We start from the raw sequence: 11,872 nt of genomic DNA, 5'->3' as shown, positions 1-11,872 counted from the left end.
TTTTTTTTACCAAAATAAAGGGTTAGTCTAAAAGCAATCAAGCATTAATCTTTTCATGAGGATATGAAATTGGTTGGTTTTGCATAACAGCGGTAAAGATCTTTTTGCAAATAGCAGAGTACACATCAATACTTGAGATCTGGTATCACACTCCACTTCCTCATCTGAATTTTAACAGTGGCTAGGGCTTTCCATGTGTACACACAAGCTTCACACAGGTTTATTGGCTTCCATCACAAACATCACTTGATGCAAATGTGGTACCCCTTTTTTCCAGCTGGACATGTCATATGTGCAGTTCAATACCTGGCTATGCTTTATGTTTTCATTACAAAACCTGGAAGGACTGAATCAAATGATTAGGGTGTGACCCTGTCTTTTCAAAATCACAGTGCATGCAAAAGGAAAAGAAAAATTAAAAGCACTTTGGGGTGGAGCGGGGGACATCGTTTCCAGCCTGAATATTGGTATTGGTTTTTAAAGAGCTGTAGCTGCGTTCGGCGAGTTGCATGTGTTACTGCATTTGTGCGTCCCTGTATTTTCTAGGGCTGAACATGTGCCATCCTGTCTGTCCCTGTACTACTTCTCCCAGTGCAGTTCATTCTGATTTCCCAGTTCAGGGAACGGGACATCAGGGCATGTTGCAGACATGGGATTGTGCTATCGCTGACTGCATCGTCCAGCCCACAACTAGTAGGATAATGAACCCATCCCTAAACTAAACAGTAGGAATTCAGGGCCATTGAAGTGGGGATGCATCTGAGGTGTCATTGTTTCCCTTGGCTTCACCTATCTCAAGTGCACCTACCTCTAGTGCCCCAACTTGTGTCATGGTGACTTGGAGCCAATACAGATTCTCTATTTTAAATAAAAGATGGGACCAAAAGGATGGGACTGATCTATTTAAGAACGTGTCCCTATCTACAGAGCTAGGCCGTCTCCCATCCTCACACTGGAGTTAGGCTGAAGTCAGGCAGAAGGTAGGGCAAGGCAGCATCTAAGGGGATCTCTGGTCCAGAGCTTCTGTAGGCCACATAGATGATAAGCAGTATCTGACAAAGTAGGTTGTTGTCTACAAAACCTCTGAACCAGTCTTGGAGATGCCACCTTGCTCTGCCTTCTGCTTCACGCTGATGTTTCTCTGTAGCGAGACATGGTGCTTGGGGCTTGGCCGCCAATATGCTGAGCAGCTCCAATGTGCTGACTGCCCGTGGAGCCCCCAGCAGCTCAGGGAGCTCTCCACATCTTGCAGGCTCCAGCTCTGAGCTCGCACACACCAGCAGATGAGGTGCCAAGCATCTAACCTAATCCAAACCCATTTTCTCCTCAACCCCACAGGAACAAGAGTAGGATCCTACCTCCCCCTCCTGTTCCCACCCCCATAGGGGCAGAAAGCCCGAGACAGTTTAAAGTGCCTTACCCAAGGCCACACAGTGAATTGGTGCCAGAGGCAGGATGAGAACTCTGAGCTCCCTTTCCTCCGGCACCCTCTGCTTGGTCCACGAGGCTGCTCTACCTCTGCTCAGTGCTTCCCACACAAAGGTATCAGCTACTGTGACTGATTTAAAGCATTAAGTGCAGAATGTCTGATTCCAGGAGATGGTGTACATTAAAGTGGCAGGTGGCATTTCTGCGTGGGCAGCAGCTGCTAGTCCAGGGTCCAGTACATTCAAGGCTGGGTGCTTATACCGTTCAGGTGCTTATACCAAGAGAGCACACACCAGAGTACAAAGCACATATCAAGCATTTGGCTTCAAGCAATTTCCCCCTACCACCACCCTTGTATACACACACACACGCACACACAAACCAGTTTGCGGACACACATCATCACAGATAACACAGGCTAAAGACCAATGGCAATGCAGGGAAGTGGGAGCGCCAGAGTCTCCCCTTGCAGTATTTACAGTGCAAGGAAGCAGTGTGGTAAACAAACCCATCAGCAGCCTGCACCTGAAGGGGTCCAGCCACTCCGGATTCACACGCTGCTGTTTATCAATTGGTCCCTTCAACCATCGACGCTTACACAACTCATTGCAGACATCTGCCACATGGCGTTTTCTCGGTGTCTCCCTGGGACTCTGTGCTGGGAGGTCCTTTCCAGAGAGATCCCCCACCTGTGAGATCATTGCTTGAACGTGGACTGCAATTCTTTGAAGGCCGCTTTTCTCTGTTTCATCTCCTCTGCCTGCTTTTTCTTCTCCTCTTGCTCAGCTTTGATCTCCTCTTCGAAGCGGCTGGCATCATTGATTGCTTGGACCTGGGAATCCAATCACATGTGAAATCAGAAGACCCAACCCCACCGAGTGACTTTTTTAAGGGCTCAATCTGAAGCTCATTAAAATCAAAAGGGATCTCACTACTGAGTGTATTGGGCTCTGAATGAGACCCTAACACTGAGGCTTCTAGCTGTCACTTTGCCAATACAGCATGCGGTGCTGATGCACGAATGACAGTCTAGGCTTATCACATGCAAATCAGCAGCATGCTCCAGACCATGGCACCTTTCCCCTTCCAGCTGAGATTCACCAGCATAACAAATTCAAATGAAGCAACCCAGGAAGAGCAGATGCTATGTGCAGCAGCTCTGCAGGCCACGGGCCAAGTTTGAGCCTCCTACGCTGGCAGCTGCCATTGGCTTGGACAGGCAGCACACGCACACGTGTCAGTGGGGAGGGTTGGCTTCCAAGTGGCTTTGTAAAACCCCTATTAGAGTGAAGCACATGGTTTATATAAAGGAGCTTGAACAGCTGTTTAGCCTGGTCAGGAGCATTTGCTAGGCTTGGCATGCAACTTGCTGCCCTTCCTTACCCCAATAAGCCAATAAAAATCATCCACATGTCTTAACTCCCTGTCATTTAAAAATAAAAACCCAGTCCCAACATGGAATTTTCCCAAGTTGCAGGGAAATGATGCATTAAAAATCTTACTTTGGCCTCGAAAAAGCTTTTGGCTCCTTTCACACCCTCAGTGGAGACATCTATCTCCGAGAGCCGCGCCAAGGCATGCAGACCACTGTCCTCCTGCAGTTCACCTGCTGCGGCTTTGCGGAAAATCAGAAGAAACTGTACAAAGGGAAAGGCACAAACTCACTGTGGGGTTCACTTGGCCACGTGGAGTTTCCCTGAAGGCAGACTCACTCCCCTGCTTGTTATTAACCTACATCAGGGCATCACTGGGCCAGGTGTGGGGCAGATGTGTTGTAGGAAGAGTCTCTGCCTTGAAGAGCAAACATTTTAACCAGAGAAAAGGGGGCACAGAGTGAAATGTCTTGGGCAAGTCATCCCAGCTGTTGAGTGGCAGAGCTAAGAGTAGAAGAGGATTCCTTGGTGTTCACCCACCTTCTTGGCTGTTGGACCTAGCCTCACGTGCAGCTTTCGGGTCAGTTGTTTAAGGCACAAGAGAACCAGTTAGAAGATTGCAGAGTAGCACAGAAACCTTGGCAGTTCAGGCACTGATAATGGGGCCACTGGGCATCATGATGATATTTAGCTACTCTAGGCCCAAACAACATGAATATTCATGATACCAAGTGGCACTGTGTGTCTGTTGCACATCTGCACATTAGTATTTTAGAGGCAACTGCTGATATAATTGCAGCAAGAGAGTGAGTGAGCACAAATGCCAGCAAGCTCAGCCTTGTGTATGGGCATCTGCTCTCTGAGATAAGGCAGCCCCAAATGCTCCCTGAGTTGTGGGTGATCCCCATTAGCCGACAGGCAAACTAAAGCCAGGTGTCTTACTTCTCTTTGAGCAGGGGGATTATTTGATCTGCAGAGACCTCTTAAAACAGCCCAAAGACCAACATGCTTGGGCACTAATACTGTTCAAGGAAGTGAGTGCCATACTCAGAACAGCTTTTGCCCCTGGAGGGAGCATATTAGGCACCTGGATCGTGCTGCAAGGGGCTCGGAGGAAGGCACAACCTGCCGGCAACCTCCTGTGATGTAGGAGGGTTTTTAACACAATACATCCATCAGTGCCCTACATCAGCAACGACACACAAGCAGTGCTGGAGTGCTCCAGAGGACTGTGGGAATGCAGACCCAAATTGCAGCACTCTTTCAATCCTGCCAATACTAAGCTAAGTAGAACCACTCTGCTTTGGAGCTGGACAACTACATTCCTCCTTAACACACCAGCTTTAGTCTGACCGAGGCTGGGATGTCAGACCAGGGACAGACCCTTTCGGGAGAGCCATTTGAACATTTCTATATGATCACAGACGACCTGCAGAGTGGAGACTCGTGTCACGGGGCAGGTAAAGAGAGAGGATGTGAAAGACAACAGCAAGGCTGGTAGGGGACTAGGAGGATTCTGTAGGTGAGGTGGTGGAAGAGGGTCCCACCCCTACCCCAGGCAAGAGCACGGTGTCATCAGTGGACAGGGCACACCCAGAGATCACCTGTTAGGTAAAGCTAGTTACCTCCCGGAAGCTGAGTTTGCTGTCCAAGTCTTCGTCGACCTCTTTAATCATGTTCTTCAGCCCAAGGTGCGTCTGGGGGGCGCCAAGTTTTTCCATCATTAGCTTCAGTTCCATCAGGTCAATGAAACCGTCCTTCCCCGCATCGTACCTGAGAAAAAGAGAGAGAGAGCCCAGTAAATACAATAGAGATAGATTTCCCATCTTCTACTCCAGTCAGTTTGGGTTTGGCAGATTCTATTGCTGTTCCCCCTCCCCAAGGTATCAGCACTCTTAGAAGGTCCTGCCTTCCAGTGCCTCACCAGAGCCCTCCTTTTGCTAGGTCAGATCCGCATGGTCTAAGCACCATTCATCCCATGTCATGAGTGGCATGGGAACCCAGGGACTTCAGCACCAAAGGTCGAGACTTCCTCAGTTGAGCTGGAGAAGAGTGGTTAGCCTGTTAATCTGAAGTCATGCAGAAGGCAGGATGAAGGGGGCAGGAGAGGTGCAGGGGCAACCATCCTGGCTGCAGCTTGCAGGTTGTTATCTTGCAGCAGCCACTAGAGGGAGAAATCACCCCACCACGGTTGAAACTCGCCCCGCTGGGAAGGATCAGGCAGGCAGCTAAATGTGTGTGTGCAGGGGTGTGTATGTGTGAGCTAGTCCTAACCCCATACATGAGACAAGCTCCCCATACTGCACTGCTACAGCAGGCTAATATACCTCTGTAACACTGCCTTTCAGCTGGCACAAAGCAGATGCAGAACTGTCCCGGGAACCCTTTGCGGGGAAATGGGTTATACAACATGTGCATGCGCTTGCCCTCACATCAGGCCTCTAAAGCACTCGCCTTCATGGTAGCTTTCCTCTTTCTCCAATGATACACCTGTGCGGCAGCCGTAGCTACAGCTATGATCACGCAGACCTAGCCGAGGGAGCTTTGTTTTGTGCTGTACCACGGCAAGCTGACTACAAGAAGCCTCCAGCTTTGCCTCTTAATGGACTAGCCCCATGCATTACACAGTCTGCTGTCCACAGGTGTCCATGCTGGTGGCATTTAGACACGGCACTACAGAGACTTAGAAATGCAAGGTCTGTCCCCAGGCAAACAGAATGGAGCAAACATGTTTCATTTTTACTGTCCCAGAGACATTGTTTTCTTCCACAAGCTGCATAGTGCATGTGAAGTAAAGTAGCTCTTCCCTAGGACGTGCTCTTTGCATCATACATGAGGGAGCACTGTTTGGTGGGTAAGGGCTGCAGGGTGTTAGGTTTGGGATGGACTCCCAGCTCTGCCCCAGACTTGTTCCAACCGGGAGACGTTCATTCCAACTGAGACTGCCAAACTGCATCAAGGCATAACTCTTACGCTGGCTGGGATCAGAGGCAGAAAGAGACACGCAGAAGCCCGTGTGCAAGCGAGGGCCTTGCTGAGCGTGGGCTTGGACTGCTACATGCAGTTGCCTGTTTGGAAGTGGAAGCACCAGGCTCCGGAGTTAGGTACTCGAGGTTGGAAATTTGCTCGAGGTTCTGCAAAATTGGCAGCAGATACAGTTACTAAATTAACTACCGGGAAGGGGCTGAGGAACAATTTGAGTGTCAGCTGTTTGGGGCAAGGACTGTCTACTGCTCCATTGAGTGGCCAGCACAAGGGAGCCTCTGGCTGCTCCTTGGGCACTGTGGTATGTTTAATGTCACAGTTAATAACAGTGTGCGCGCCCTGGGAAACCCTCTCCACAGGCTACTGCTTATTGAACAATACAGAGGCTCCCTAAAGAGTTAAAGAGTGGAAGCCATGCACCTGCCGTATGTCTTCTAATACGGATGATCATCTAGTTTCTCCCAGGTGAAAGAATCAACATGTATTAGTAGCCAGAGTGCCAAGATGCACTTCATGGCTTCCTTGTACTGGCATCCACCACGAGGCACCTGCTCATGGGTCTCAAAACCCAATCTGTCTCCTCTCCAGGCTCCATTTCTGTAGGCCTTCTCAGCTGCTCAGGAGGGACTGCCCCAGTGGCTGAAGAGCCCCAAACCTTGAAGTTTTCTCCAGTGTGAGCCTGCAAATACATTCCTGCTGCTGATCCCTGGAGCTCAGTGGCTGGAAGAACAGCTTGTTTAGTGAAGCTCTAATTCTGTCATCTTTGGATGTGTGCAGAGTTGTGGCCATGGGTTTAAGGGCAGAAGGGGAAACAGCTTGCCATTTCCCTCTGTCCTGTCCCAAAATGCAGAAGCCCCGTCTCCAGTGCCTTTCTACAAGGACACTGCTAGATCCAGGTGCATCTCAGACATACTTGTGAATGCCATCACAATTAGCATTGAAGCGTTTATGGTACAGCGTTGAGCAACAGCAAACCAGCTGACTCAGGAGGACATGGGGTGGGGGGGATGTTTCAAACCCACTGAAGGCATGTGTGAAACCACTAAGAGCACCCAAGAGTGTTACAATCACATTCAGCTTTCCTTCCGATTTACACCAGTGTTTTGCAGTGGTAAGCAAGGCCCCCGCACTGCAGCTGAGTGCTCCATTAGCTTGCAGCTTTTGTGGCTTACAACACAGTTAAAGTGGGCATTAATAGTCCCACTAAAAGGCTCCCTAGGGGATCTGGCTGCTTTTAGAATGATGCCACGTCTTACTCTTGGCTTCATTAATTCAAAAGTGCTTTGTTCCTCTACATCGATTGGGCACTACTAAACAAGATAAAGCATGCTTCAGATGCTTTCCAGGTAAATCCTGCTATAGCTACCAAGCACGGCAGATTGGGCTGACTCTTATGGCCATTAGCAACACACAGGTTTGAAGGCAACCTGCTTTGAAGTGGTTATTGCAGTTGTAAACATGCATTGAGGTCTGGATTTACTATGCTCCATAACTGAGCTACCAAAACCCCCCCACCAAGTCTCTGGAAACAAGCAAAAGCACTACCAAGGCAATGTCTGTATTACATGGCTCACATATGTGAGGTCCACAGTAAAAGGGGTAACTCTTGAACCATTTACTAAGAAACCATACAGTATGTGAGAGGCAGATGACATTTAGGATTGATTTTTATTTATAGGTGGTTATGTAAGGAGGTGCTGCTCAGGCTTCAAGGGGGCTGAAACCCAGGTGCTGAGCAGATAATAGTTTGCTGGGCTGAGCAAGTGGGAGCCAGCTGGAGCTGGTATCAGCTAATGAGAAGCCATGAAGAAGGTTTAAAAACTCCAGAGGGGGAAGTGTAGGGAGACAGGACAGATGCTACTGCTGGAGAGGAGTCTAGGACCAGAGAGGCCCCTCTCCTACTACCTGAAGGATGGCAGCAGGTTCTGGGTTGCTTGCTTGCTTACCCTGGTTTGGGCTGATTTGTTCATTGGGCCTGGGAAGCTTCTCTGAGAGGAAGAAGAACTGTTTTGAAAGCCTGTCCTGAGAGCTGACTGCCCTAGCTACAGAACCTGGGTGAGTCCCCTGCTTGCAGGGGGGCTGTGGTGGGAGACAAGGGGGGCACATGCTAATGCATGCACAAGTGCATGAATGCATTCCCAGGTGCACTGCATTTGCTGGGAGAAATGTATCTGCTTGGGTCACTATATGAAACTGGAAGGGAAGCTGAAAAACTAAATGAGAGGTTAGATGCTTCTTGTCAAAAGCTGCATGGACCATACAGGCTGCAAGCTAGGCAGACAACTGCCATTATGGGGTTGGATTAAGTAGATGCACTTCATGCACCAAATATAAACATAGATTGATGTTTCTGTCAATTCTAATGGGATAGAACAAATGACCTAAACATCCTGATTTCCTCCTCCTTTCTCCTAAGTAATAGGTTGTGAATGCACTAGAAAGTTGTGCCAGGATAACTGTGGGGTGTGTATGTGTGTGTGTCTCTCTGCCAAGGTATAAAATAGCTCTGAAGGGGGCTTCAAAACAGAGGTGTGTCACTAGATCAATGACTTTGTTTCCATTAAATCAAGTGATTTTTGTTTAAGTCTGTGAATCAGATTATGTGATAGACACTATTCTCAAAAGCCACAGCTGCTCTGCTGTGCCACTTACCTGCTCCATTTTGCATGGCTAAGAAGAAACCAAATTTGGGTGCTTTAATGAACTAGAGCTGCCTGTCCAAAAACTACGCTATTTTCATGGTTAGGGTTAGTCCCTATGATCAGTCTTATCCGAGGATCACTTGCATACCAATTCTTTGTTGGAGATTCTTCTTTTACCCTAGTATTTTGGGACAAGGGTATGTAAGCACCTGACTCCCACTGAAAATGAATGGGACTTAAGCACCTAATCGCCCTTAAAAGTCTGTCTCTTGGCACTTAACTTGCTTCTAGATGGTATAAGGGCAAAGATTTCTGCCAATCCAGAAGAGCAATGAGAAACAGGTGGAAACATGTATCAGGTACATGGGTAGATGTGGGTACTTTCCAGTCCCTGAAGTGAGGCATGAAAGTGCTCTAAGCAATTCTCGGCCTTGTGTTTAGGAGCCCGGGGAGGAAAGGCTCAGCTCTGAGCTGCAGTGAAGGGTGGCTTTTTCTTGACTCCAAAGGCTTTGAAACCAGAACCGTGCTCTGCTCCACCTTGTGATGCCGGCTGAGGCTTAATCACTTCCGACCTTGGTCGGAAGCTGGTGCTGTGCAGGACTGGGGGCTGGCCAGTGTCCTAGGCTGCCTCCCAAAAAAGATTGTGCCTGCAGGATGCTCCGTCAGCCTGTACGGTCGGTCTGCTGCCAGGCAGCCTGACAGCCATGTCTAAGACCCCATGCAGGCAGGGGAATGAGGAGCTGCACTAAGATCATCTCTGTGCTTTCTGCTAGGGATGGTGTAACTTGGGCTGTCTGTAACGGCAAGATCCCAGCAGTACAGCTCATCCCTGCCTCGCAGGGGTGAAACTAGACCTGACACAGACCCAGGGCTAGGTCATACCACACCTCTGAGCACCCACCAGCTGCAGCACAGGGTTGGACTCATAGATTCATAGATGCTTGGGTCAGAAGAGACCTTGACAGATCATTGAGTCTGACCACCTGCCTGGACAGGAAAGAGCACTAGGGTCAGATGACCCCAGCCAGATGCCTATCCAGCCTTCTCTTAAAGACCCCCAAGGTAGGGGAGAGCACCACCTCCCTTGGGAGCCCATTCCAAATTTGGGCCACCCTTACTGTGACACAGTTTTTCCTGACTCCTGCAGAGCCTGAGGGACAACTGGCAATTCCTCTCTTCAAAACACCCTTCTGCGGGCAGCTTGGAGGCCCCCAGAGACTGAGCAATCAATATGGCCAGGAATCTGGAGGCACTGAAGCAGCCTCATGCGCTGGAAGTGATGGACGACCACAGAGAAAACAAGTATATGAAGCATCTTGCTTGTCTCTTTCTGTGCCTCTCCTACCTTGGGGAAGCTGAGAGCAGCCCAATGAGGGATCATTCAGGAGGGCACTTGGAGGGACTAAGGGAAAAGCTGCCTCGGCCCAACTGGTCTCTGGAGGCTGTACAAGAGCATCTGCCTAAGTGCGTTGATGCCCCTTTCACTTACATGCATTTCACTGTGTCCCTTTGCAGAAAAGCCCCAAGAAAATATGCCCACTTGAGCTGCTTTTTCTTCCAGGAGAAAAATCCATGCATCCATCTCATCTTACCAACTAGTGCAACTGTGACTCCTCCATGGGAGTCCTACTGCACCTCTGCTTTTCATAGCAGCAATAATTCTCTAATCCTTTCCCTTGCTGTGGTCTCTGGGCCTTGTTGCAGTATGGCAGAGAAGGAAGGTCTCTGGTAATCGTAGGTAGGCTTGCCTAGGTTGAACATATAGCTGGTGACTAACCCAGCTCTGAAAAGCTGCTTCTCTCTAGCCTGGATCCCTTCCACCTGGCAGCCCCCTGCAGCTCCAGTTAGACTACTGCTGCCCACTCAATTTTTTTCTCTCCATCCTTGCACTACTCCTGGGGTCTGCTTACATTGGATTAAGATTATAGTACAAATCCCCCTCTAGCTAGCATGACTCGCTCTCTGCGTGCCCAGTCACATACCTACCTTCCTGCATGCATCTCAAGACTTCCTTTTCCTCTGAATCTGCAGTGGCAATTCAATGCAGCTGCCCATCTAACCCCATGGATGAATTGTCACAGCGACGTGAACCCCACCACGTTCAGGATGGGGAACAGGGAATTCTCTCTCCTGCACCCAGGCTTGCGTCGTGCTTCTATTTGGGGTCCAAGTGTTAGCTGGCCCCATTATCTTCAACCCCCAAAGAAATGGCATTGGAGCAGTTGCGTATCAGGGGGCTTGAATGCCTTGCTAGCCCTCTCTTCCTGTTTCTGGTACTCTGCCTTGCCTGCGTCTGTGCTAGGGACCATCGATAGCTTAAAACAGTGATGTCTCCTGGTTTGAGGCCAACAAATCTACTTGGGATGTGGCCTGTCATAGTGTACAAAGAGAAATAATGTCACAAACCTGCTTCCAGCTGGGAGATGGCATGTTTTTTAATGGGATTTAGCTAGAGCCTCATGGTTGGGACTCGGCTCGTGAACACAACACGGAGAACTCAGCCGTAAGCCTGCGTCGACATGACCAGCACTTTCGAGATGTGTGTGGCTTCCTTGAGTAACGCAGCAGTGAGCAGCACAGGTGCTGGGTAGGCAGGATCTAGCATCTCTCTCTGGGGGGGAGGAACCTCTTCCTCAATCTGGTGTCTCCTCTTTTTTAAAGAGGGAGAGCGAGAGCTAGAACAGCACAGAATTCAGCAGCCTCCGCAGGCCTTTCATCTGACATTAAATATGATCCCAATGGCAAACAAGTGCTGATCATTAGCTCTCTACCACAGCAGCTTCGGGGAAAGCAGGATGACTAAGCCTGTGAGTGACCCAGACCATAGAAGTGGATGACGGTGCTTCCCGTCTTGCTGCTTCTTGGGTTCCCCTCTAGAAAACTACCCAAGAAAAATGCAGACGGCAGAATGCAGCAAGATCCTTTCAAATGATGTTCTAAAGGTGTTTGAAACTTATTGAATTAAATGCAAGGAGGCTGATGGCAAGGAAGCTCTCCTGCCTTGCCAGCCGTGGCAAACAAATTTCCCCCCACTTCCTCAAGAAAATGAGGCACAAGGTAAAAAGAGGAAGTGTCTGCAGCACATACCGAGAAGAAATGCACAACTGGAGAAAACAACAGGGAAAGAAGAGAGAAGCTCTGAAGCAGGGACACACTAACATGGCCCTGGAGGATGGCTGACTTGGATCTCTGCCTAAAGTGGTTTTGGGGAAGGGAAATTAATTGATGCTAGCTCTTTCCTAACCTTATTTGAAAGGCTAGGAGAGGAGCTGGACTGGACATGGGAGAGGTGTAATTGCATGTAGAGCTTTAGCCATAGAAGGCACGTACAGCTACTCCACCCACACAGGGTGCATCTGCACTGGGGGGGAAAAAAAACAAAATATGTACTTAAGTCACAGCTTGCATTAAAGCCCATAAAAGCAACCTGCAGTAGACCTCGGG

At 49.2% G+C, this 11,872-nt stretch overlaps 1 protein-coding gene across 1 annotated transcript in view; it reads right to left on the bottom strand.

Moving 5' to 3' along the window:
- Positions 1-11,872, bottom strand: part of EFHD2 (EF-hand domain family member D2) — a 19,047-nt gene continuing 7,175 nt past the window's right edge. The window contains exons 2-4 of the mRNA XM_019511887.1: positions 4,427-4,574; positions 2,931-3,065; positions 1-2,260 (exon numbers count right to left, since the gene is read on the bottom strand). Coding sequence (XP_019367432.1) covers positions 2,126-2,260; positions 2,931-3,065; positions 4,427-4,574 — 418 coding nt within the window. The 3' untranslated portion in view covers positions 1-2,125. The remainder of the gene's footprint in view (positions 2,261-2,930; positions 3,066-4,426; positions 4,575-11,872) is intronic.

The sequence above is a fragment of the Gavialis gangeticus genome, unplaced genomic scaffold (genome assembly GCF_001723915.1).
Source record: "Gavialis gangeticus isolate Ggan-Ray unplaced genomic scaffold, GavGan_comp1, whole genome shotgun sequence".
NCBI lineage: Eukaryota > Metazoa > Chordata > Crocodylia > Gavialidae > Gavialis > Gavialis gangeticus.
The sequence above is the reverse complement of the archived record's forward strand: the minus strand, read 5'-3'. Positions and strand labels throughout refer to the sequence as shown.